We start from the raw sequence: 27,429 nt of genomic DNA on the forward strand, positions 1-27,429 counted from the left end.
TTGGACCTGTGTTCTGTTTCTTTTCAGGTTCTTTAACAACATAATTAATGTGCTGGCACAAAGGAGGGATCTCTACTTGTCAACTCTATTTTGCTGTCCAAGAAGGTTCCAGATTAACTAAATGAATAGCTGCCTTTCTCTTTAGGTCTTCAAGCATTCTAGTGGATAGGAAAGTTTGATTTTTGTGACCTACTGTTAGAAAAATCTGCAATGTTTTGAATAGTTTATGTGTCAGAAAGTCCCTCTTAGGGGCAGGTTACTCAGTCCAGGTGTTAGCTTTGAGAGGGAGAAAGGAACTGAACAAATGTCAGAGCTTCCAGACTGTGAGGATCAGCTAGAGAGCTAATGAGGATGTGATCATTGTTGAGAATAAAAGTTGGGAAAGATGTAGAGGCAGAAGGGAGGACACGCTCTTTGGTTGTGATTAAGGAAAGAGAAATATGGGACATAATAAACAAGTTTATTTATTCAGACTGGATTAAGAAAACTATTCACTTTTTTTTTTGAATGATCCAGCAAAATCTCCAAACTTGGTTTGCACATCATAAAAGTGCAGAAACTTCTTAGTGAATCTTCTACAATTTTAAAAGGTAGAGATAAGCAGCCATATCCATTTGCTTATTCAGGAAAGTTGCCTTTAGTAGTTTTCCTTTTAAGTTTTTTGGTGGGTCAGTTTCTACCACATATGTCAATGTTTTGCAGCTACAAATCACGGGAAAGCATAGGAAACTTTTAGCATGTTGAGGAAAACCAAGCTGACAAGCAGACCAACCATTATTCTTTATAACTGCTTATTTTCATATTGGCAGGCTTCCATGGAACAAGTAAGCATAAAAGTATTACTGGTTCTGCAAATGAACCATAATCCTGTTGGCCAAAAATGTGGAAAATAAATAGACCATGTCAGAAATCCAAAGGGATTGGAATCCCCTCTTAAAAAGATTACAAAAGACTTGCTGGGATATGATGGAAATGCAGAATAATTGGAAGGGCTGTATTGCTTTTGCTGGAGACAGTAAGCAACTGAGTTGGAGTTGGGTCAGAACGGTTAGATATATTGAATATATTAATGTTTGCAGCTGTTCTCTGTCTCTTTTGACTCCTTTGGTCCCCGCTCATACAAAGATGTGGAGGAAAAACAATTAGCCTGGTTGTTCGAGAGTGCTGATCTTTGGGCCATGAGTGTGACCCAGCACCATTTCACTAATTTTCTCAGTCTGTCACAGGCTTACAGTACCAGTCATTATGTCATTATGAAATGTACTATAGTTATAACTGTAGCTTCTGTTTGGAAGGAATAACCACTCTACCACCTTGCTCTTTAACAAAAGATAGCATTTACTACAAAACACTACAGTTTCAACAACCTTCTTACCTGAAGTGCTAGAGGCTTCCACCTCACATTCTTCAGAAGTGCAGGAGCAGAAACCAGGGTGTTTTGAGGACGTTTCTTCAAGGTTAAGATCACTCCATTTGGGTCTTCCCGCAATGCATTTACAAGGTTCTTTAACTGCCAGCCAACCTGAGGAGACAGCCCATAATGGAACTTTGAAAGATTTCCACGTAACTTACTTAAACGTGAAGGAAGTCTTGTGTTAAACTGAGATGGTCTATTAAAATGGAACTGCATTACAGTCCATTCCTTGCAAATAGGAGCATTATTTATAAATTATATTTGATTTTTCTTGGACAGAAATGATGCTGCTGATGCAGGTTTTTTTTTTTTGCTTATTTTGTATAATGGAGATGAAATGCTTATTTTATTCCTAAAGATATAGAGTAACCAGAGAAATTTGAAAATACTAATGTAATTCTATAATTTTTCTTGTTTTCTAAACAAAATTGATAGTTTTTAATTATCCTTGCCACTGAATTATCATTGCATTTCTCTGTAGGAAGAGAAATAATAGTCATGGAATAATTACAAACGGCATCCTCAGTGTTATAACTGCAGCTGTTTAATTTTCGGGGGCAGGGGGATAGGAGAGACAATATCATTGGACAACAATAATGGGACTTCTTTGAGGGATTAATTAAAGATAAAATATCATTTGTTTGAATTACCAATAGTTCCACTGAGAGGAACTGAAGTTCCCAAATTATTATAAATGATAATTATAACACAAAGAACAGTATCACTAACTCTGAAGGGATTTCACTTGTGTCTCTTGTTGAAAACTGCTTAGAGATATTTTTCAGGATTCTTGGTTATTTTGCATACATTTTTTTCTCTGCTTTTCCATTTGAGCATTTAAGTTTAAAAAACAAGCTATGAATTTTCAATTTGTATTTATGAATATACCTTCTATCATCCTATAAAGCTAAATGCTAAAAGGGATTAAAAAATTATATATAATGTAAACAATGGTCTCAATGTGCAAAAAAAAAAGTGTATTATAGAATTTTTGAAATATTTATGTATTGTTTACATAATTTTTAGTAGATTTTATGCAGTAAAAGAAGCATGAATTCTGCCACGAGTAAAGAACATTTTTTTTTGTATATCAGTATATCAATATCCACTGTTTGCCAGCAGGGACCTCTACATGAAGTATCATAAAGGAATGAAAATACGAGATTGGATGAAGCCAAATATAGGGCTGTGGTTTCAGGTCCAAATATACAGTATAAGCTATTGTTTTTCCTCCAATACATTACAAAATGTAACTAATATCTGATGTACTGGGCACCTTTGCCTGCATGGCATTAATTTATATGATTGTCATTCATGTTGAAGGTTGGTACTGTGTTGTAAATATCCCTTGATGAATTTCTATTTCCTATCAGAGGTAGCTGTGTTAGTCTGTATCCACAAAAACAACGAGGAGTCCGGTGGCACCTTAAAGACTAACAGATTTATCTGGGCATAAGCTTTCATGGGTAAAAATCCCAAAGTGGTTTTCTATTTCCTAGTAGTTCTTAATGAATATCAAACAGACTAGATCAGTAGAGAATATTGCCTAGAGGTTATCACACGCAACTTTAAATCAGGTTCTATTCCCAGCTCTGACACCAACCTGCTTGTGTAAAGCTAATCAAAAGTCAGTTAATCTCTCTGGGCCTTAGTTTCCCATCTGTAAAACAGTTGTAACAATACTTACCTACCTCAGAGAGATATTATGGAACATAATGCATGTATGTTTGAGACGCTTGGGTAACAGGTACTATAGCACTCCACATTTACCATAGTGTGTTATTCTATCATTTCTGTTAGATAGTGTAAGCGTTTTAGAAGAAAATGAGATTCTGAGCATATTTTCTTCCCAGGAAAGGCTAAAAATCTCCAAATTCCATGACACTGTCAATCTTGTTGTCTTCGCTGTCAGTGTTATCATTCCCATGATAGCCACATGTTGTGTTCCTCATCAAAAAACAGATCTGTAGAAACAATCTCCTTAAAAATCCTAGGAGTATTCTTCAGGGGAAGAGCTGGAGGGGAATGTATCTGAACAACACAGCAGAAAAGAGCAGGGACCTTCTGAAGAGCAAGGACCTAGACTCTCAGACCATGGGATATTTAAGGCCCAAGAAAATACATAGGTTACAGAAAAGACTCTTGTACCATGTTTTCATATATTTGTACAGTATCCTTGAAATAAAGAGAGAGCTTCAAGAATTATCTCCTAAGTTTCCTTAGCTAGCTTGAGTATTTACTCACCATTATTTACTCTGAAGGAAAATGTTTGGTATAGTCATCTATTCTATACTCAAAATTACCTTTTTCTGCACAACATTGTTCTCTAAACTTTGCTTCTCCTTATCTTACAAGGCAAGCAAAGCACACGCTAGCATGGATCATCACATAATCTCATACACCTGGAAACTACTGTATGTTGATCACATCAGCATGCAAATTTCAGCAAAGGGGGGGCCTAAAAATAGGATTATTTTTCCATGTTGACAGTGTCAACAGTGCTGAGTGTTTTAAAATTAGAATGCAGGCTGTTGTTTGTTTTAATGATAATAAATTGGAGACTTTTCCATTTCTCTATTCTATGACTCACCTGCTAAGTGTTCATTTAGCTTCACAGGACCTTGCTGTTTGCCTCTTAGTTCATTATTCCTGCTGCACAAATGAAGCTCTAAGCATTAAGGCAGTTCAGCATGACTACCTGCTCTCCTATCTCGCTAGAAAAAGCAGTAATTCTTTTTTCTTTAAACAATCTTTTAGTATTGTTGAATTTCTACACGCACATATGCACACACAAAATAAAGAACATCCAACTTGTGCCGAATGATTGTGGATTTCAGTTTGTCAATGTGTTTGCTTGCTGGTTTGCTTTCAGTTTGCAAAGTCTGATATGGAGCAATGTATTGTGCAAGAATCAGACATTTTGATCACAGCTGAACCTTGATTAGGGGCAGGGCATCCCTAATCAGCAGGGCTATAAAAGCAGGCAGCTGGCCAGTCAGCAGCACAAGAGCCAGCAAACAGAGTTGAAAACAAGGGAGTTTGAGTGGGAGTTTGTGGAAAGATGGATATGGTGGTGTTTTTTTTCTTCTTAACAGGAGTTCAGGAGGAAAGACTATGCCAGCTACAAAGGTAGTGATCTGAAGAATGGAAGAAACAATTAAATAGACTGGATGTGGAAGCCACGGGGTGTACATTATTTTGGATAGGGTACCTGAAAGGTGCTTCATTTGTATGAAGTGCTGCCTGATAGAGCTGATGGAATAGAAGAGAAGAAGTTTGAATATGCAGCTAGGAACTATGATTGAGTTTCACAGGGGATTTGAGTGGATGATGGAGGGAAGGAGAGAGGAGGCTGAAGGGAAACCTCAAACTTGCAGATGCATGCTGAACAAGAGAACGGTGAGAGTTGGATGGCTGGATGAGAAAGCAGCCAGTGGAAACATTTGACTACAAGAACAAGGCAGATGAAAAGACTGGTTAGTGAAGGAGAAGCAGAACTGAGGAACAGGTTCGCTGAGTTGGAAAATGAAGGGGAGAGGAAGCAGTTACAGAAGATGGGAGAACAAAGACGAAGAGAAGAACAGCTAGTCCTACAAGAAAGCCATTGTATGGAGCCCAGAAGGATAGAGGATGACTCAGAAGATTGCCAGTGAGAACAGAAGACTAGATGACTTGCAGCAAGAAATAACAGAAAGGGGAAGGCCAGAGAATCACACCAACACCAGGAAGAGGCAGGTCTATGTGATTGGGGACTCCCTACAAAAAAAGAACAGATACGCCTGTCACCAGAGCTGTTGTCTGCTGGGACCTAAGATACAGGATGTAGACCTCAGGCTGAAGAGGATAATAATGGGAGCAGGAAAGAATCCACTGATTGTCCATCATGTGGGAACAAATGATACTACTAATACTAGATGGTTGCCAGGAGTCATCAAGACTACACCAGGCTGGGGAAGACATTTAAACAAATGGAGGCTCAGGTGATCTTCACTTGGATTCTACCTGTCCCTAGAGAAGAAAAGCGAAGGCGAGACAAGATTCTGATGATCAACAGGCAGTGGTGCTCTAAGGAAGGCTTTGGGATGTTTGACCACTGGGAGACATTCATGGACAGAGGATTGTTTTCATGGGATGGACTCTAGCTGAGGAGGGAGGGTAATAGAATTCTGGGATGGAGGTTGACACAACCTATTAAAAGAGCTTTAAACTAGGAATTCAGGGGAGACAGTTGGGAGATGCACGTGTAATCTTCACACCTGATTCTAATTCCGAGCAGGAGGAAAAATCAAGTAAAAGAGGATACACAATGGAGAAAGGAATAACAGAGGGTAGGAGTAACAGTCAGGTAGGTGATGCTGGCAGTAAAATGACTGCATCTAATAGGGTGAAACATCTGGGCGAGGCCTAGTGGAAACAACTAAGATTTCTGTACATCAATGGAAGGAGCCTGGGTAACAGAATGGAGGAACTGGAACTACTGGTGCAGGAAGTGAAATCAGACACCAAAGGGATAATGGAAACATGGTGGAATAGCAGTCATCACAGGAATACAGGTAATGAAGGGCATGTGCTGTTCAGGAAAGACAGAAATAAAGGTAAAGGTGGAATACCATTGTATATTAATGACTGTAAAGAAAGTAGACAAATTGTCAAAGGCAAGATATATTCGTTCTATATCCCAGTACAGGTACCTTCAAGGGCAACTGATTTAAAATGTAGTATCTGAAACAGAGATAAGAGAAAGTACAGAACAACAAGCTAAGGAACTGGTAAAACTGGTGGTTTGGATCTTAAGGTGACATATAACGTTCTTTCTCACTTGAAAGAAACCAAGAAGGTTGGTGGCGATTGGATGTCTAACATAGTGAATGCCAGTGAAAATGAGTTAGGATCAGAGTCTAAAATAGGGAAAAAACAAGTAAAAAATTACTTAGACAAGTTAGATGTCTTCAAATCACAAGGGCCTGATGAAATGCATCCTAGAATACTCAAGGAGCTGACTGAGGAGATATCTGAGCCATTAGCAATTATCTTTGAAAAGTCATGGAAGATGGGAGACATTCCAGAAGACTAGAAAAGGGAAAATATAGTGCCCATCTATAAAAAGGGAAATAAGGACAACCCAGGGAATTACAGACCAGTCAGCTTAACTTCTGTACCCGGAAAGATAATGGAGCAAATAATTAAGCAATCAATTTGCAAACACCTAGAAGATAATGAGGTGATAAATAACAGTCAGCATGGATTTGTCAAGAACAAATCTTGTCAAACCAACCTGATAACTTTCTTTGACAGGGTAACAAGCCTTGTGGATGGGGGGAGTGGTAGATGTGGTATACCTTGACTTTAGTAAGGCTTTTGATACTGTCTTGCATGACCTTCTCATAAACAAACTAAGGAAATACAACCTAGAGGGAGCTACTATAAGGTAGTGTGCATGACTGGTTGGAAAATCATTCCCAAAGAGTAGTTATCAGTGGTTCACAGTCATGCTGGAGGGTATAATGAGTGGGGTCCCACAGGGATCGGTTCTGGGTCCTGTTCTGTTCAATATATTCATCAATGATTTAGATAATAGCATAGAGAGTACACTTATAAAGTTTGTGGATGATACCAAGCTGGGAGGGGTTGCAAGTGCTTTGGAGAATAGGATTAAAATTCAAAATGAGAAGAGCAACAAAATTTATTAAAGTTCTAGAAAACATGACCTATGAGGGAAGATTGAAAAAATTGGGTTTGTTTAGTCTGGAGAAGAGAAGACTGAGAGGGGACATGATAACAGTTTTCAAGTACATAAAAGGGTGTTACAAGGAGAAGGGAGAAAAATTGTTCTTCTTATCCTCTGAGGATAGGACAAGAAGCAATGGTCTTAAATTGCAGCAAGGGCGGTGTAGGTTGGACATTAGGAAAAACTTTCTATCAGAGTGGTTAAGCACTGGAATAAATTGCCTAGGGAGGTTGTGCAATCTCCGTCATTGGGGATTTTTAAGAGCAGGTTGGACAAACACCTGTCAGAGATGGTCTAGATAATACGCAGTCCTGCCTTCAGTGCAGGGGGCTGGACTAGATGACCTCTTGAGGTCCCTTTCAGTTCTGATTCTTTGAAATATAAGTGGTTTTGAGGACAGATCTTTGAAGCACACCTGCATAAGGTGAACATGGTGAGATACGAATTGCTTCCCAGAAAGAGGGTATATATATCTCTTTTTTGTATTGTATCATTTAGCCTGGTTATTTGGTCTTGAACATTTTTAACACTGAATCAAAAGTTTGAATGAGCAACTGGCTACACAGTTACACTAGAGCTGTGTTAGTGTTAATTACTCACATCAAATCTCATGCTACTCAAACTGAGTATTGGGTTGGACATCTGAGTCTGTGACTGTCAGTCTATGCTCAAAAAAATTCTGCAACCTGCGTGGAGGTGGCTTGCACAGCAAGGAAACTTCCTATAGTACTCTCCCCTCCCTTTCTCTAACAGCCACTTCCTTCCTGTCCCCAAAAAGCCATGTGGTCTCCTCTTCTTACTGTGTTGGCTATTTTCAGAGAATAGGGTCAGGGTCTTGTTGGAGTGACTTTGAGCTTGTGAGAGCAAGGGTGGATAGAGAGGATCATTGCAAAAAAAGCAAGTTTGTTGCTGGGCATTTCTCTTTGTGGTTTGAGGTCAAACTCGAACCTTCCAAGTGACCCTTTAGCTGTTTGATTCACTTTCAACCCCTGCAAACTAAACCACTGGGCTCAGTTTACAAAGTAGACAGAGCTCTTGAGTAAATTACATTTTAAAAATAATAAAGATAAGGACATTTTAAACATTTTTTAAAACCAGATATTGTACTTGATATCTATGCAAACTAACTGTAATTCCATATGAACTGCTATATCTCTGTGCATTGCCTAGAAATTGACAAAGGCTAGTTTTATTATCACCTGGTTATGTCATGAAAAACTAATTACTTTTGATTTTCATAAATGGGTATATTTTTAGAATTCAGAAACCTCTTATTTCATGAGCTCCTTAGAGAAGAATGATAAATAATTAACTTGTTAATGATAAATTATTTGCAGGAGAAATCTTAATGACAAACCCATTAAAACAGTGAGAATATATGTTATTGAGGACAATGTGCAATCATTATCAGTAGACAATGATAAAAAGCTCTTAGCAATATGGATATTTTATTATAAATTGAACTACTAAAAATATCATTGAAAATCTAGCTAAGAACTGGTCCTTGAGAAAGGTTTTGTCATTTTTTTTAACGTAGTCAGCGTTAAAAAACCTTGTGTAGCTTCTATGGTGTAGTGCCATTTTAAAAGACATGCATCCCTACACAGGGACAGAAGCGACTTTGTCTGTACAAAGTGCAAGCTGGTCTCCGTATTGGAAGAGAAGGTTCAAGGTCTGGAGAAACAAGTATCGACCCTGCGTTGCATAAGAGAAACTGAAGACTTCCTGGACAGATGTCAGGATATGCTTCTACGGACACAACATTCTGAAGATTCACAGCAGGCTGTGCAGCAGGGACAGAAGGACAATGAAGAAATTTGGCAGCATGTGACCTCCAGCAGAAGAAAGGGGAGCGTCCTTGTACCAGCAACGGAGATACAGGTAAGCAATCATTTTCATGTTCTCTCCACAGGTACTAATGTGGAGAGTGGACTAGATGATACATCTGACGGAAGGGAACAGATGGAGACTCTGCCAATTGGAAGGCATGAGATGCACTGTCCTAGGAATAGGGGTTCCACGACCACCGCTCCGAAGAGAAGGAGGCGGGTGGTGGTGGTCGGGGACTCTCTCCTCAGGGGGACTGAGTCATCTATCTGCCGCCCTGACCAGGAAAACTGAGAATTCTGCTGCTTGCCAGGAGCTAGGATTCATGATGTGACAGAGAGACTGCCGAGACTCATCAAGCCCTCAGATCACTACCCCTTCCTGCTTCTCCATGTGGGCACCAATGATACTGCCAAGAATGACCTTGAGCAGATCACTGCAGACTATGTGGCTCTGGGAAGAAGGATAAAGGAGTTTGAGGCGGAAGTGGTGTTCTCGTCCATCCTCCCCGTGGAAGGAAAAGGCCTGGGTAGAGACCGTCGAATCGTGGAAGTCAACGAATAGCTACGCAGGTGGTGTCGGAGAGAAGGCTTTGGATTCTTTGACCATGGGATGGTGTTCCAAGGAGGAGGAGTGCTAGGCAGAGATGGGCTCCACCTAATGAAGAGAGGGAAGAGCATCTTCGCAAGCAGGCTGGCTAACCTAGTGAGGAGGGCTTTAAACTAGGTTCACCGGGGGAAGGAGACCAAAGTCCTGAGGTAAGTGGGGACATGGGATACCGGGAGGAAGCACGAGCAGGAGAGCACAAGAGAGGAGGGCTCCTGCCTCATACTGAAAAAGAGGGATGATCAGCGAGTGATCTCAAGTGCCAAAACACAAATGCAAGAAGCCTGGGAAACAAGCAGGGAGAACTGGAAGTCCTGGCACAGTCAAGGAATTATGATGTGATTGGAATAACAGAGACTTGGTGGGATAACTCACATGACTGGAGTACTGTCATGGATGGATATAAACTGTTCAGGAAGGACAGGCAGGGCAGAAAATTTGGGGGAGTTGCATTGTATGTAAGAGAGCAGTATGAAACTGCAGAAAAACCTGAGAGTCTCTGGATTAAGTTTAGAAGTGTGAGCAACATGGGTGATGTCGTGGTGGGAGTCTGCTGTAGACCACCGGATCAGGGGGATGAGGTGGACGAAGCTTTCTTCCGACAACTAATGGAAGTTACTGGATCGCAGACCCTGGTTCTCATGGGAGACTTTGAATCCTGACATCTGCTGGGAGAGCAATACAGCGGTGCACAGACAATCCAGGAAGTTTTTGGATAGTGTAGGGGACAATTTCCTGGTGCAAGTGCTGGAGGAATCAACTAGGGGAAGAGCTCTTCTTGACCTGCTTCTCACAAACCAGGAAGAATTAGTAGGGGAAGCTAAAGTGGATGGGAACTTAGGAGGCAGTGACCACAAGATGGTCTACTTCAGGATCCTGACACAAGGAAGAAAAGAGCAGCAGAATATGGATCCTGGACTTCAGAAAAGCAGACTTTGACTCCCTCAGGGAACTGAAGGGCAGGAGCCCCTGGGAGAAGAACATGAGGGGGAAAGGAGTCCAGGAGAGCTGGCTGTATTTTAAAGAATCCTTATTGAGGTTACAGGGACAAACCATCCCAATGTGTAGAAAGAATAGTAAATATGGCAGGCGACCACCTTGGCTTAACAGTGAAATCCTTGCTGATCTTAAACACAAAAAAGAAGCTTACAAGAAGTGGAAGATTGGACAAATGACCAGGGAAGAGTATAAAAATATTGCTCAGGCATGTAGGAGTGAAATCACACTTGGAGTTGCAGCTAGCAAGAGATCTTAAGAGTAACAAGAAGGGTTTCTTCTGGTATGTTAGCAACAAGAAGAAAGTCAAGGAAAGTGTGGGTCCCTTACTGAATGAGGGAGGCAACCTAGTGACAGAGGATGTAGAAAAAGCGAATGTACTCAATGCTTTTTTTTGCCTCTGTCTTCACGACCCAGGTCAGCTCTCAGACTAGTGCACTGGGCAGCACAGCATGGGGAGGAAGTGACCAGCCCTCTGTGAAGAAAGAAGTGGTTTGGGACTATTTAGAAAAGCTGGACGAGCACAAGACCATGGGGCCGGATGCGCTGCATCCGAGAGTGCTAAAGGAGTTGGCGGATGTGATTGCAGAGCCATTGGCCATTATCTTTGAAAACTCATGGCGATCCGGGGAGGTCCAGGACGACTGGAAAAAGGCTAATGTAGTGCCCATCTTTAAAAAAGGGAAGGAGGAGGATCCAGGGAACTACAAGTCAGTCAGCCTCACCTCAGTCCCTGGAAAAATCATGGAGCAGGTCCTCAAGGAATCAATTCTGAAGCACTTAGAGAAGAGGAAAGTGATCAGGAACAGTCAGCATGGATTCACCAAGGGCAAGTTATGCCTGATTAATCTAATTGGCTTCTATGACGAGATAACTGGCTCTGTGGATGAGGGAAAAGCAGTGGACATGTTATTCCTTGACTTTAGCAAAGCTTTTCACACAGTCTCCCACAGTATTCTTGCCAGCGAGTTAAAGAAGTATGGGCTGGATGAATGGACTATAAGGTGGATAGAAAGCTGGCTAGATTGTCAGGCTCAATGGGTAGTGATCAATGGCTCCACGTCTAGCTGGCAGTCGGTATCAAGTGGAGTGCCCCAAGGGTCGGTCCTGGGGCCAGTTTTGTTCAATATCTTCATTAATGATCTGAAGGATGGCGTGGACTGCACCCTCAACAAGTTTGCAGATGACACTAAACTGGGAGGAGAGGTAGATACACTGGAGGGTAGGGATACAATACAGAGGGCCCTAGACAAATTAGAGGATTGGGCCAAAAGAAATCTGATGAGGTTCAACAAGAACAAGTGCAGAGTCCTGCACTTAGGATGGAAGAATCCAATGCACCGCTACAGATTAGGGACCACTTGGCTAGGCAGCAGTTCTGCAGAAAAGGACCTAGGGGTTACAGTGGACGAGAAGCTGGATATGAGTCAACAGTGTGCCCTTGTTGCCAAGAAGGCCAGTGGCATTTTGGGATGTATAAGAAGGGGCATTGCCAGCAGATCGAGGGATCTGATCGTTCCCCTCTATTCGACATTGGTGAGGCCTCATCTGGAGTACTGTGTCCAGTTTTGGGCCCCACACTACAAGAAGGATGTGGAAAAATTGGAAAATGTCCAGCGGAGAGCAACAAAAATGATTAGGGGACTGGAACACATGACTTCTGAGGAGAGGCTGAGGAAACTGGGATTGTTTAGTCTGCGGAAGAGAAGAATGAGGGGGGATTTGATAGCTGCTTTCAACTACCTGAAAGGGGGTTCCAAAGAGGATGGATCTAGACTGTTCTCAGTAGTAGCAGATGACAGAACGAGGAGTAATGGTCTCAAGTTGCAGTGGGGGAGGTTTAGGTTGGATATTAGGAAAAACGTTTTCACTAGGAGGGTGGTGAAGCACTGGAATGCATTACCTAGGGAGATGGTGGAATCTCCTTCTTTTGAAGTTTTTCATGTCAGGCTTGACAAAGCCCTGGCTGAGATGATTTAGTTGGGGATTGGTCCTGCTTTGAGCAGGGGGTTGGACTAGATGACCTCCTGAGGTCCCTTTTAACCCTGATATTCTATGAGGGGATGCTACTCCTCTAGATTTTCTAAGGTGTATGTTCAGTTAATAATACAGACAAAAGGTAATTCACACAATAATGAACGCTAACATTAAAATGATTCTAATGGAACAGAAAAGACCAGTGAGGATGTTGAATTTTGTCTGTCTGCATAAATGAGAATAGAGCAATTAGAACCACCACTGAGCTCATATCACCAAATATAGCAGAACAGTATTGTATCTGTTTTGCACAGCATAACTGAGCCTTTGTTAAGCTCTCAGCTAGACATATCTATATATTATGATACTGTGCACCAACTTTCTATCTTTGTGTTCTTCCCATTCCTAAAAAGAAATCTGAGTAGGTAAAGACTAAGAGACAAAAGCTGAGGTATTTTATTCAGAATCCCTCCACAGTATCAAGAACCAGGCACAATCCCCGATTGGACTGGTCTTCCTGCTGAGATGCTTAACAGTGAAAGTATTAAAAATGTTGACATTTCAATTTTCCCATTAGGGTTCAGAGTTAATGATTATAGCCAACACTCTAACCTCAATCACCAAGCACTGGTTGGGGATCTGCCCTTTTATGGCATCTTTATTGGATGGCAGAAATTATCACTTCACAAATGGGAGAAAAGGATGCCAAAATCAGGGTGCATTGGTTGGGAGCCCAGTACCAGGACAGCCTCATACAAGCAGCAGTGCTGCTTTCACAGGCAATTCAGGGATCATGCAAGGTATACTGAGGTGGCAGTAGTGAGAACTGCTATCATATTAACACCATGATTTTAAGTAATGTGAGCCTTGCTGGATAAAAGTATTCAAACCATCTTGTACTTTTAACTAGAACATTTTCTGCATGTTTAAAAGTAAAAACATGGAAAATCCTATAAAAACATGGAAAAACTATCCCACAAATGGTAAAATACAGGCAAAACTTTTAGGTTCTTTCATGGGTCACATTTAAACTGTTCAGAATCAAATTCTATAGGCTCATACATATTCAGTGTGAATAATAATGGAATAAAGAGACTTAAAAGGCCAAATTATTCAGTGATTTGACTGTTATATTAACATAAGATGGTGTGTGTGTGACACATGGGATGAAAGTACTTCAGAAAGCTGGTGTAAGTGGCAAAGGAATGTAACTCTCAAAATAGCAGCTCTAAAAATACTGCTTCCCCAAAAACTAAAATTTGTGAATATGAAGATACTGTGATCTAAATGTTGTGCCACTTCTGTGCACCTAAAATCCCTCATTTTCAAATTTAGCACTGGAGAAAATGGGAGAGATTTGTAAGGAACCTATTTGTTCGGAAACACTTACTTGAAGAACTAAATAGGATTGTCACAATTAATTTTCATGAATCTGTGCTCAATTGGTTCTCCTTCTACCTCTCCAATCTTTCCTTGAATGTGTCCCCTTCCTCTTCTCTCTCTCTTTCTGTGGGTGCCCAGGGTCCCCTCTTCTATACTGCATCTCTGGAGGCATGGGAGTGGTTAAGGTCCTCCAATTACTATCTCTACTCTGACTCATCCCGTATCTTTCCCCAGTGTCTTATCACTCCCCTCCAACATTTTTGCTTCTCTCTCAGTTGTCTCTTGTTGGATATCCAGCCACCAACTCAAACGGACTATGATAAAACACAAGTACTAATCTACTCCCACACTTCCTCCCATTTGTACCACCATCAACAATGTGGCCATCCTTAGTTTTTCCTTGGAGTATGGACCTATACATGTATAATCTATGAATCTACCAATGACAATTAAATCAATAATTATTATTACATAGACAATAAAATCAGATCTCAAAGTCACTTACTGCACTTATGAGCTTCCCACTTCCCAACATGCTAAAGGGGTTACTAGCTGTTTCGGGTACTTTTCGGGATCAGAGTTCCCCTTCAGCTAAAATTCTTTAGGGAAGAAAAGAATTATGAGTAATTCTGTTTGACATAGTTTCTTCTGTAAAGAACAAATGACATTAAGGCTCCACTGCTAAGAAGCAAGGAAGCAAAAGATTTGAGAGTTGGAACATTTCATATAAGATGACCTGTTCAGACCCCTCCCTTCGATACTTCCAAAGCAGAAATAAGGATAGACATAACAGAGAAAGAAAAGAATAAACAGCACTCCACTCCTTCCTCAGATGGGAAAATAATGAGGAACAGAAAAAGAAAAGAGTTAGCCACAACAAACAGAACTACCTGCAAGAAATTCCCCTTTGTTATACATCTCTCTCATTTTCCTTTCTAGGAGTAAGCATTAAAGACAAAGGTAGCAAGCAGTACTTCAATATGCCACTTTCAACATCTTTCTACTAATTTGGGTGTCCTGTGCAAACAGCACATTCATTTGAGACTGAGATGAACATTTGCAGAGATGGCCAGGTTACAGCCTTGTACAACTCAGAGACAGACACCTCAGTCTGCCCACTAGTGGCACCATCTAAAAAGCAGTTGGCCTGCTCATAGACTATACAAATACATTCTTTAATCCATCTAGCAATGGTAGTCTTTGAAGACAGAGTCCCCTTGAGGCAGCCTTCAAAACAGACAGAAGAAGGGTTACTTGCCAATAATAGTATAACTGCAGTATGCAGTAATGACTTTGATATGATTCTCCTGAGTCAGTAATGCTGGGTCCTCAGCACCATATTCAATTAATCAGATCAGGGACACTCATGATGATTATTTTGGAGCACCAAACCACCATGGTCCATGGTGCTCAATCCTTACCACTGGACAAGGTTGATCCAGATGTATTTATGATCTTATTACTAGTTAGTCTGATCATCAAACTACTTCATTCACAGTTCAGAGTCAACAGCACCAGAATTAATCAGACGGAGGATACCAGGAACCTGGACTCTGTTTAAGCAAGGCATAGAGCCATTTTGAAGAGCCAATCTCAAAAGTTAATGCTGGACTTACATCACCAGACTTATTCAACTGGGCCTGAACAGCCACCATGTCAGTAAAGGTGTATTAGATGGTCTGCCCATTCCTACAAGTCAATCTCCAAAGACAATGCTGGATTTACACATTTATGACCATGCTTAAGGAGCCTTCTTGTCAGTAGGAGTGTGGCAACCGTTCTGTGCAGATCCACATGATGCCCATGCCGGACAGTCACTTTTTCTCCTTTCTGAAATTAAGGAAAGGTGAGTAACTGACCAAAAAATCCCAAACCAAACCACTGCATACAATCTGAGCTTGCTGCATGATCATCTATTAAGAAGGAACTGAAGGGCAACTATGGCTGGAGTGGTTTTATAACCTTAGAATCTTCTATGACGGAGGAGGGGAAGGGGTTAGCGAATGGTCCAAACTGAGACTGCTTGTCAGCTGATTCCAGGCACCAGCCCCACAAGTGCAGTGGCAACACTTTCAAAGAATAACTGGTTAACTTTCCTGAAGTCTTAGGAACAATACAAGTAAAATATCTGAAATCTTTTGACAGCTAAAAGAATGTAAACACTTGTCCTGAGGAAAAAAGGTAGCTAAAACAAATAAGATGTACTCGGTGTTCACTGTGGAAATAGAAAAGGAGTACTTGTGGCACCTTAGAGACTAACCAATTTATTTGAGCATAAGCTTTCGTGAGCTATCCGATGAAGTGAGCTGTAGCTCACGAAAGCTTATGCTCAAATAAATTAGGTTAGTCTCTAAGGTGCCACAAGTACTCCTTTTCTTTTTGCGAATACAGACTAACACGGCTGTTACTCTGAAAACTGTGGAAATAAGCTCCAAAGGAAGCCAGAGTTCAGAGTTTATTGGAGAAAAACTGGAAGGAAGAAAAATAACCAAAGAACTTAATTCTCCAGTCCTCCTTTCAGAAATAACTATAAACGAAGTCGCTTTCAGAGTCAGGAATATGAAACAAACCTAGCTTATAGAATCAACAGGAGGTTCTGTGAGAACTTGGAAAACTAAGGAACATTTTGGAGTGATAGGATTAAGTAAAGGTCTCTGTGACAGAAAGAAATGGAAAAGCTATTTGAAATAAGATAAAATCCATGTCAGTAATAGGGCCCTCAAAGGCCAAAATAGCAGAATCTTATACCCAGAGTACTCTGACTTAAAGCCCCCTCAAATCCTGCTTATATAAAAATCCAAAATATTCCTTATAGAAGAGGAACAGTTCATGATGTTTTGATCAGAAGCACAACCATAGAATGAGCCATCATGTTAGTAGAAGGTTTCCTATTCAAGAAAACAATCTGCAACCTCCATGGCAGTCTTTTCTTGGAACCAGCACTACTCATATTTCCATATTCATCTCAAGTGATTGGATTAGGCCTGGAACAAATGAACTCCAAGATAAAAGGTTGGACGTCTTGAGAAGTGGTTAATTAAACAGGAGAATAAAGGCCATGGGCCTCTAAGAAGCTAGCATAATCATCACTTCCTTGTCTTGCCTGCTATTTCTGTGACATTTTGAGTGGAGAGAGATTGGGGGAGGCAAGATGTTGCTTCATGCTCCAGTCCCAGAATTTTGGGTTTGGTATATCTTTATCAGAAACAAGGAAGTTTGGCATTTGTCAGACTGAGTTGAAATTAAATTTTAACTATATTTAACTGAAAAACCTGAATACTGCGGCTCCACTCCCAGGCAACAAACTGCTGATGACTGAGCAAGAGAGTTGTCTTTCCACTGTTACTTGTAGGGAAAGCAAATGAGACTACATCCAGGAGGAGAGACTCTGACAGAAAAAAGGGAAGCCCAATTCCAAGAGTCATAAGTTTGCATAAAAGCAGGTACAGAGTTTGCTTGAGCACCCAAGAGATTGTTGGAAGCCCAGATAGAGAGGACAGAGTGAGCAGAATTGATGCTAGTGCCAAGGACTGTAGCAGTCTGGAGAAGAAAGGAACTACTATAGTGCTAGAAGGGCTACTATGCAGGGGAGGGTGAGGTGGGGAGAAGAGAATTCCCAAAATGCTGAGCTTACCAGCAGTCTGGGGTGATGGGTCTGGCTGACAGGCAAGGAACATAAATAAGCTGCATCTGCAAATACCAACAGTTTGGCAGGAGAGACAGAGTGGGGAGCTTATTGGGAAATGCCTGCTGTCTACAGGTTGGACAAATAGCAAAAAGTAGGAATAATACTGAGGGAAGAGGGCCCAGTGAAACCCACTTCCTATACATATGAAGTCAGATTTCTAGGATGGCCAGTATCAGGTCCATGAGATGTGGAGATAGCTGGATCCAGAGGTCTCTCCTGAGATGCAGGAGCAGCCTTGCCATCAGCAAGGGGTTCAACGGCAGAGCTTAAAGCTCTGTCATCCACATCCTTTCTGCAAGAAATTCACCTGAGCCTGAACCACCGGGGAAGGGATAATCAAAGCCCTGGTCTTTTCCAATATGTCCGTCTTCTTCTTTTCCTCCCTCTGGGGCCTAATAACGAGTGGAGAAAAGGGTTTAGAAGAAATAGAGGAGGAAGGAACAGTGCAGGAGGATTCCCTGCTTATTTGATTGTAAAGAAGATAAAATGATCTGGGAGTGATCTGACTGGTGCTCTAACTCTGAACTCTTTTCCCTCCTTGCTTCCTATCATGTGGAACTGTAATACCATCTGTTCTTTACTCAGCATTGCCAAATCTAAGAGATCAAAATTCATGAGTTAAGCCCTGAAAAATCATGAGATTTTAAAAAATAATACATTTTGATCTTGTTATTTGCCTTCTGGATTTTGAGCTGTAAGGTTCATGTTTTCAAGCATTTCTCCACAACCACGAGGGCTAGAAACTCACTTTAATTTTAAGCTGAAATTCTCATATAATACTATATTATTATTACCTAGCTCTTACAAAGCAATCAAATGTAATCAAAATAGTCCAAGAGTTGGAGCTTTAAAGAAAAACATCAAATATAGCAACATAGTGGTAAAACACTATTTCCTGCCTCTTCTGAGGATGGTGTTAGAGATATGTACAGTCATCTATGCACACCGCCTTCCATGGCTTCTCAACTTACTGGCACAGTTTTATTCAGCAGAGTAAAATTCACCAACTATCTTAAGCAGTTTAATAATGTAATAAGATCCCATGTTGCCCCTCACACCAGCTCCCTTCCCCTCCAACCCCTCCATTCCCCTTTGACTTTATCTTTCCTTTTCCTACCTTTCTTCCATTGATACCCAGTACCCAAAGTGAAGCTAAAGTCCTGTTAGATGAGCTACTATGAAACAGCTCTGCAAATGGTGCAGTTTGGTGCTACATTTATAGTTTTATCTTTACTTTTAAGTTGAACACTCATTAGGACTCAAATTGACAGTTCATTAAACATACTTCATATTAATGCAACAAACTCCATATCAACAAATGTTAAGACTGTGACAATTACTTCATTAAGTCAGGGTTCTTCCTACATTGAACTGTAATTTTAAGTATGCAATTAGCTGCACAATGAATATTAAGAAAGAGTGTTAACCAGCTGATCTTGCATTTGCATTTGATTTGCATTGATTCATCCGAAAGAATCCCAAAGCCTTCACAAACAGCAGCAAGGATCTCTATCAGTCATGAAAACACAACTATCTCAGGTGAAAACAGCAGTTGTTTATAAATACACAAAAGTTTAGAACAAAAAGCAAAGAACATCTTTCCAACTGAAACTATAGGAAAATGAATTTAGGTAGAGAGAATCTAATTAATTAAGTTGGAATTAGACTAGGAGACAGGGTAAACACATCTAGGATATGTCTACACAGCAGTAGACACCACTGCTGCACCCATGCCTGCTGACTTGGGCTCACAGGACTTGGGCTGTGGGGCTGTTTCATTGCTCTGTAGACTTCCAGGCTCAGACTGGGGCCTTGTCTCTAGGACCCTGTGAGGTGGGAGTGTCTCAGATCTCAGGCTGCTGCCCAAGCCCAGAAGTCTACACAGCAGCCCAAGGCTCGCAAGCCTGAGTAAGCGGTTGTGGGCCAGTTGTGGGTTTCTCTTTGCTGTGTAGACATACCATGCAATCTTCATTGACCACAACAGTCAGAACCTTGCTATTGCATCTTACCCATCAACACAGTGGTCTAACCTCTGTCTTAATTAAGATACTGATTAAGAGGCAAGAGTGTCACCTACTGAATGATCATCACCTCTCTCAGTAGTACCTGCTTACTGAATGACAGCACAAGGTTATAGAGTGTCAGACTATTCACTAAATTACAGAATATGGGCTTGTCTATATGGGCAGTGCACAATAACATGGGTGCAAATCTATAGTGCACTGGCCTGCCATATACTAACTGGTCATGTGGACCCTGCTACCACTCACTGAAAGTTCCACAGTCCACTTTGATCTACTCCCATGTTAAAGCAGAGTGCATTAGGGAACTTTCAGTGTGCAGTAGCTGGGTCCACACATGCAGCCAGGTAGTGTGCGGTAGATTTACACTTCAGTTACAGTGCACTACTGTCCATACAGTCAAGACCTAAGAAAAAGAAGAAGAGTTCAGCGCTTTGCAAAAATTGGTGGAACTACAAATCTAAGAATTCAAATGAAATATTCAAGGCATATTTGCAAATTCAATTTCCATTGAAGCTGGGAGTTTAAAAGACTCAAAGACTGGCAGTATAAAAACACCTTTTTTAAATAGACTTTAAAAAAATGTATCTGCCAGTGCCTCTCATAGGCTCTTTAAGAAAACTTGACAGACATGTGTAATAGAATAAACCAAACCAAACGAGTTTGCAAAGGTTATTTATCTTCCATCTTAAAATCCAGTTTGTGGCCAAAATATCAGTATTTTCAAATGGAAAATTAATAAGTGTCACCAATTTATTTGGTCTGCATTTTGGAGTATGGTGAACGATACTCCAGGAATCTGAACTTCATGCCACTGTAACCCACGATTAAAAGAATCTGCCTTAAAATATTATTGTAAATTATAGCAGAAATGTCTGTAATGACCTATTTGTCTGTAATCACCCATTTAATTGCTAAAATACTTTGAAAAGTTGTATTTAGAAGAAGGACCCTTACAAAGAAAAAAAATAATCCCAAAGGGAAAATGAAGGAAATTCCTAACTGTACTTTGTATGTTAGTTCTAGGTAAACATATGATAAAAAGGCCATATTTATCTATGTAAAATAGATGTAGCAAGTTAAATACAGAAGCTGCCTGTAATGGAAGCCTCATGATTTACAGCATTTTAAGCAACAGGTATATTCAATACAACATCAACTCAGACAAAAAACAAAACACCAAGGACTCTTCGTTTTCGTTTTGATGCAAAGCTGCAATACAAATATGCCATGATTTACCTCAGTTTTCCCAGCCATTGAGTGAATCCATTAGATAATTTTCTCAAGTTCAAAATGGTTCAAGATGACAGAGAAATATGTAGGCCTAAATTTACTCCCTGGCCCACTGATCATAAGTAAAAAAGGAATTTGACCCTTTCCACAGAATAAAAGTTAGACACTCTTGGCTCACAGGGTGTCAGCAAGATAACACAGGAGGCAGACAGAGACGGGTTCAAGTGAATAAGAGGAAGGTGTCGTGGGACACAGGGAGTTAAGGGTGACAGAAGGAGAATGTGATAGAGGCAGAATACTGAGAGAAAAAGGGAGGGAAAATATGGGGACATGTGGATGACAAGAAATTATGCAGAGCATATAAGGAGAAAGTGAGTGGCGCAGGAGGTGGTGTGGGGGGAGGGAAGAGAGACTAGGAAGGAAAGGAGAAACGATAGTGGTAAAGGAAAAGGATAGAATGATATCACTCAATCCCAGGCATAAGAAAGGGCAGATGGAATTCTCCCTCCAAACAGCCAATGGGAAAGATTCACATTTTCATGCATGCTTAAAGGTTGAATTTGAACCAGAAATGATAATTTTTGAAGAAGGGCTGTAGACTCAAAAATTAGAAGGCAGAAAAACCTATAATTTATTATTTTTAATTATGATTTTAAGACGGTTTATATCATGTGGATTCAAGTATTATGACTTTTTAATGTTTGGGGTTAGGCAGAATGGCCTTTACATTTCCATTTTTATTGATTTTTCTGTTAAACTGACCAAAGAAGGCAGCATTTAACGGAATGCTTTAGACAGTTCTTTGGTTATTTAATTTTCTTTACTTATTGTTAAAAACATATTTTATGTTTAAAAGTTTTGTTTTTTCTGTCCTGATGTATCTCTGTGAGATTATATCTGTAACTGGACTATATTCAAAATAAAATGATATTCAAAAATAGCAAGTACTGTGGATGGCCTGGTACAACTATTAATATAATGTTTAGCGGAGTACATTGTGACATAGTTAGCAATCCTAGCTCAATGCCTCAGAGAAGTTTTGGTACCAATGCTGAGAATGGTTTGAAGTAGAAATGGATAAAGAGGTGGAATTTCTCAGCATTATTGGCAGAACTGATCATCCTGTTGCTACTGTCAGTAAACAGAGTTGGCACAATGGAAATTTGGAACATACAGTTTATATCTTTGGATGCAGCTTTTAGGGTGTTCTATTAAAATCTAATTAGCAAGAAGGATGAATAGAAAAGCAGATATTGAACCTAAATTCTAGCCTAAAATATTACTTTTTCTTTCTTTGATCCTTGTAATGGTATTACAGCAAATTCCTTAGTCAGATCAATAGAACAGCTTAATATCTCCCTTCCCACCCCAGCTATTTCAGTTGTTGCTTCATATGGATATACAGGGTCATGAAACTGAGGATACAATTCAAAATGGGGATTCAGTAATGTGCTTTTCTTAGAAACAGGTTTTTTTCAAACATTCTTGACAAATTATTTGCTTTGAACAGTACAACAGCTGCTCTATCTTTAATTTTCCTTATTTCTAGATACTGCTGTTTTTGTGAGGACAATTCTAATATAGCTACCTCACAGTTACTGTAAGGATTAATTAGCTAGTGTAGGCAGTGCTCGGAACATAAAGAACAATGTAAGTGCTAAGTAATAATAGATATTCTTAAAACTATAGGCAAGACAATCTGGTCAAGAAGAACTTGAACGGGCTTTGGATCAGGCCCAAGCTGCACAATATAGAAAACAATGGCTTATTATGAAAGGTTTAATAATAAAGAAATTTGTAAGATTAGATTTTACATGAAAAGTTAAAGAATATAAAATTTATAAACTCTGCAAACATGTGCTAATATGGACCCGTGTGCCCACGTGGAGTCCGACTGACTTCAGTGAAATTCCACACAGGTGCAGGGGTTTAAGCTACTTTTAGTGTTTTAGACACCTTTTAAGCATAAATGTAAATTTAGTGCTCACAAAGAATGCTGGCTATACAGTTTGGCCCAATTTCATCTCACACAAGTCTTCACAGTAACTCCTGATTTCAGCAGATACTTCTGATTAGAGCTGATCAAATTTTTTTTGTTAAAAAAAAAAAACTTTCAGTATAATTTGTTGACTTTTTTCAATTTCACAAAACAAATTCTTTGTTCCATTCAGTAACTTGTGATTGGAGCACTCCAATTTTTGGTTAGTGACTGAGTTTTGTCACATATTGCCATAAAGTGTTCCATATTTGGATGAGTGTTACCAAGAATACTGGGAGAGCATGTGTCTGGTGCAGTTGACCCACATATCACAGAGGTGAACTACTGTTCCATTTGTGATGGAGTTTAGGATTCGGCTGGGATACAGTGTGTGGCTAGCTGTTTGTGGGTTCCCTCTGGTATTCCAATCTTTGAAATGGATTTGGGTTTGATGTTTGTCTCGTTTGCCATTGCAATTTTCAGCTCTTTGGCTGGACTTTACAATGCATAAGAGTACTGGCCAGGCCTTACACAGCGCGGGTCTGACCTTCTGCCAGTGGGGTAGGACTAGTGGGCTTTTTAGGGGCAGGAAGAGGGATTTAGAACTGGTGTTTCTGCCATTGAACACGAAGGCTCTTTGGTGGAGTTTTCAATACAGTTAGTGGGGAGAATGGGGTGGCTCCTTGAGGTGCTTGCAGCATTCCTCTGTACCGCCCAGATATCTCCGGCCTCCCCAGAGTACTGGTGCCTGATTCCTGTCCCCTGCTAATACATGAAAGCTGCCCCCCCTTGCTTTGAATGCAGGAGTCCAAATTTGACTTCCCTACAACCACAGAGAAATGCTCTCAAATGATGAAGAATAGCCATCTCCCTCCATCTTACTGCAGAGCAGTGCAGCCACTTTCCCCCGCCATCACCACTTCTACACATCCTCCCTCTAATCAATCCTCCTTCCATTCTTTTGAGAGGTTTTTTTCTTCTTTCAAATGAAGAGTTGTTCAGGAATTCTGTTTCAAAATGTTTTTCTAATGGAAAAAATGCACTTTTTGTAAAACTAAGTTTTCAGCTATTCTGCTGAATTTTGCTGAAAATTTTTGATTTTTTTGTCGAAATAGCTCCCTGGGTGCCCATCTGGAAGGATGTCAATTTCACTTGCCTGCAGGGAGAAACATGGAACATGTATTTGATACCTAGGTCTAAGAGTTCTCTCATATCACCATATTTTGCTTGAAGAACAGCAAGTGAGTTTAAAAATTAGTAGCCAGCAAATCCAGCCTTCCCTCAACTATGAAAAAACTCTTCATCCTTTTCCTTTAGGCAGAGCATTTTGTGCAATATATTATTTGTCAAATATATTATTAATAACACCTTGTTAAAACGTCTGTCTCATCTGCAACCACTATTGTCTTGTCCTATGTACCCCTAAACACAAAACATTATACTCACTGCATTTCATGTTTCACTAAAAGTTAGACATGGGCCCAAGACACAACTCATATCTGAATCTGAAGTTTCACAAGTTCAAAGGTATTTGGATATGGGACTTTGATTTGGGCCCATCTTTATTCAAAACAGAACATTCTTAATAAATGAGAAAATAGGAGTTGGGTTCAAACATTATAAGTCCTTTAGTAACTACAATCTAAAGCAATAAATAGAAAAAAGATAAAAGAACTTCAAAAATCTCACAAAACTAAGTGATTGGGCAACAAAATGACAAATGAAATTTAATGTGGATAAATGTAAAGTAATGCATATTGGAAAAAATAAGCCCAACTATACATACAATATGATGGGGGCTAATTTAGCTACAACTAATCAGGAGAAACATCTTGGAGTCATCGTGGATAGTTCTCTGAAGACGTCCACGCAGTGTGCAGCGGCAGTCAAAAAAGCAAACGGGATGTTAGGAATCATTAAAAAAGGGTTAGAGAATAAGACAGAGAATATTTTATTGCCCTTATATAAATCCATGGTACACCCATATCTTGAATACTGCATACAGATGTGGTCCCCTCAGCTCAAAAAAGATATTCTGGCACTAGAAAAGGTTCAGAAAAGGGTAACTAAATTAGGGGTTTGGAATGGGTCCCATCTGAGGAGAGATTAAAGAGGCTAGGACTTTTCAGCTTGGAAAAGAGGAGACTAAGGGGCGATATGATAGAGGTATATAAAATCATGAGTGGTGTGGAGAAAGTGAATAAGGAAAAGTTATTTACTTGTTCCCATAATATAAGAACTAGGGGCCACCAAATGAAATTAATGGGTAGCAGGTTTAAAACATATCAGCGCACAGTCAACCTGTAGAACTCCTTGCCTGAGGAGGTTGTGAACGCTAGGACTATAATAGGGTTTAAAAGAGAACTGGATAAATTCATGGAAGTTAAGTCCATTAATGGCTATTAGCCAGGATGGGTAAGGAATGGTGTCCCTAGCCTCTGTTTATCAGAGGGTGGAGATGGATGGTAGGAGAGAGATCACTTGATCATTTCCTGTTAAGTTCACTCCCTCTGGGGCACCTAGCATTGGCCACTGTCGGTAGACAGGATACTGGGCTGGATGGACCTTTGGCCATTCTTATGTTCTTATATAAAAATACTTCTAGTGCAGACAGGAAATGGGACTTGTAAATCTATTTCTGTAACTAGTTACAAGAAACCCAGTGAAGCATGTTTATTTATTTGGGTTCAGAGTTTAAAACTGCACTTTATGTTCCCTTCTCAACACCTTTTTCCTAAAGTTGTTAATATTTTGAGATTAAAAAGTGTACTGTATTCTAAAATTGTTTTAAAAACATTATTTTGGTTTGGGCTGCTTTGAGAATTAGTGAATTTAGTGGCATTTATTTATTATAAAAAGCACAGAATGAATATCTAGAGCTCAGACTAATGACTGACAACCAATCAGAAGAAAGTAATATGCCCCCTAAACTTTGGCAGTCATGCTTCATTACATCACTTTATTCGTTTACGGTCTGTTACACTGGGCCACACTAGCAGTTGGTGAACCTCCGAAGGGAGTGTGGTGCCAGATGGCACACAATGAATGCTACTTTTGCATAACTCAGTACATCTTCAAGATAAACGATAGAAGTAAAATTTAAGAAACCCAATATGCATAATGTAGCTAATACAACTGTTTTCAAACAAAATCCATTTGAATGAATTTCTTAACTGTTTTCAAATATCCCTTTCTTTAGGCATAAAACACAAATTTTCTGAGAGAGTATTTAAAGCACGAAGTATGGTGCTAGTAAGCATGAAACCTGCATGCACTAATAAAGTCCAACTTTTTAATTCCCTTTTTTCTGAGATTTTGGATCACACACCAAACACACATTGTGAACCTATGTTAGATACAGTGCTGTACACGAAAAATATGTTCAGAACAGGGAAAAGGTTGTGTGCTCTAAATTGCACACTAGCAACCACCTTTTGTTCATTATCAGCTATATTCATTCCTATTTCTGTCTCATTTGTACTGTGAGAACAGTTCCTAACTGTACCTTTTCCTTTCATTCATACAACGGTCATTATAAGCAAAGAAGAAAATGAGCAGCAGCTGAAAGTTCTGCCCATTGGTAAAACAGGCATAACTATAATTGCATATTGATTGTTTATAAAATACTAATTGTGTGTGAACTTGGACTCTGAGACAGATGGCCAGATCCTTCCCATAATCAGAGGTCCTATTATTCAGAATATTTTCAGGAATATTCAGATTTGGAAGCTGCATACAATGGAAGTAGACCTGAAGAGTTCACAGCAATGGACAGGGGACTGACAGCAAAAACACCACCACAAGAGCAGGCTGAGAGGAGACAACAACTCAATTTTTCCTCACTTGTATTATGGAGATATATATTTTCAGGAGATAGTCATGGCAGTAGTCGCAGATGCACTCAGGCCTGAGCAGGCAGAGAACAGTAACAGTGGGAATGAACAGAAGATGACCAGAAGCATATTGGTAAATGGGCATGATTTGCATAAGTTCAGTAAATGCAGCTGAATCATAGAATCATAGAATATCAGGGTTGGAAGGAACCTCAGGAGGTCATCTAGTCCAGTCCCCTGCTCAAAGCAGGACCAATCCCCAACTAAATCTAAAGCTGAAGCAGAACCTGTGAATGGGAATGGCTAAAAAAATCCAGGTAGCAGCATCATAATAGCAAGAACTAGACTGATATTTTTTTCTATTTTACTTTGTTATTACGGTATCAGACAGATTAATCCAAGCATTACACCCTATCCCCACCCTGACCGTGCAGTCAGACAGAATGCATTCAGAGGAGAGTCTTTCTTCTGGCGTAGAAAGCTGATCATGAGAATAGAAAAAACTCTTCTCCAGTACCGAGAGAGTTAGCCCAGGGCTTCCAGGCACTCCAGGACCATACTCCTCCAAGGAACAACTGAACAATAGCTCAGTTGCACAGAGTGCCTGAAAGAGCGAGAAATCATCGTATGTCCATCAAAATGAGCTTCTAGTACAATCCTATGACTACAGTAGCTAATGCAATCCATAGATGCATGAAAAGGGGAGTATTAAGTAGGAGTACAGAGGTTATACTACCTCTGTACT

At 40.1% G+C, this 27,429-nt stretch overlaps 1 protein-coding gene across 1 annotated transcript in view; it reads right to left on the minus strand.

Annotated features, from left to right (window-relative positions):
• LOC114019421 (connector enhancer of kinase suppressor of ras 2) overlaps positions 1-27,429 on the minus strand; it is a 456,264-nt gene that overhangs the window by 189,014 nt on the left and 239,821 nt on the right. The window contains exon 10 of the mRNA XM_043522361.1: positions 1,376-1,522. Within this exon, the coding sequence (XP_043378296.1) occupies positions 1,376-1,522 (147 nt within the window). The remainder of the gene's footprint in view (positions 1-1,375; positions 1,523-27,429) is intronic.

The sequence above is a fragment of the Chelonia mydas genome, chromosome 9 (genome assembly GCF_015237465.2).
Source record: "Chelonia mydas isolate rCheMyd1 chromosome 9, rCheMyd1.pri.v2, whole genome shotgun sequence".
NCBI classification, from domain to species: domain Eukaryota; kingdom Metazoa; phylum Chordata; order Testudines; family Cheloniidae; genus Chelonia; species Chelonia mydas.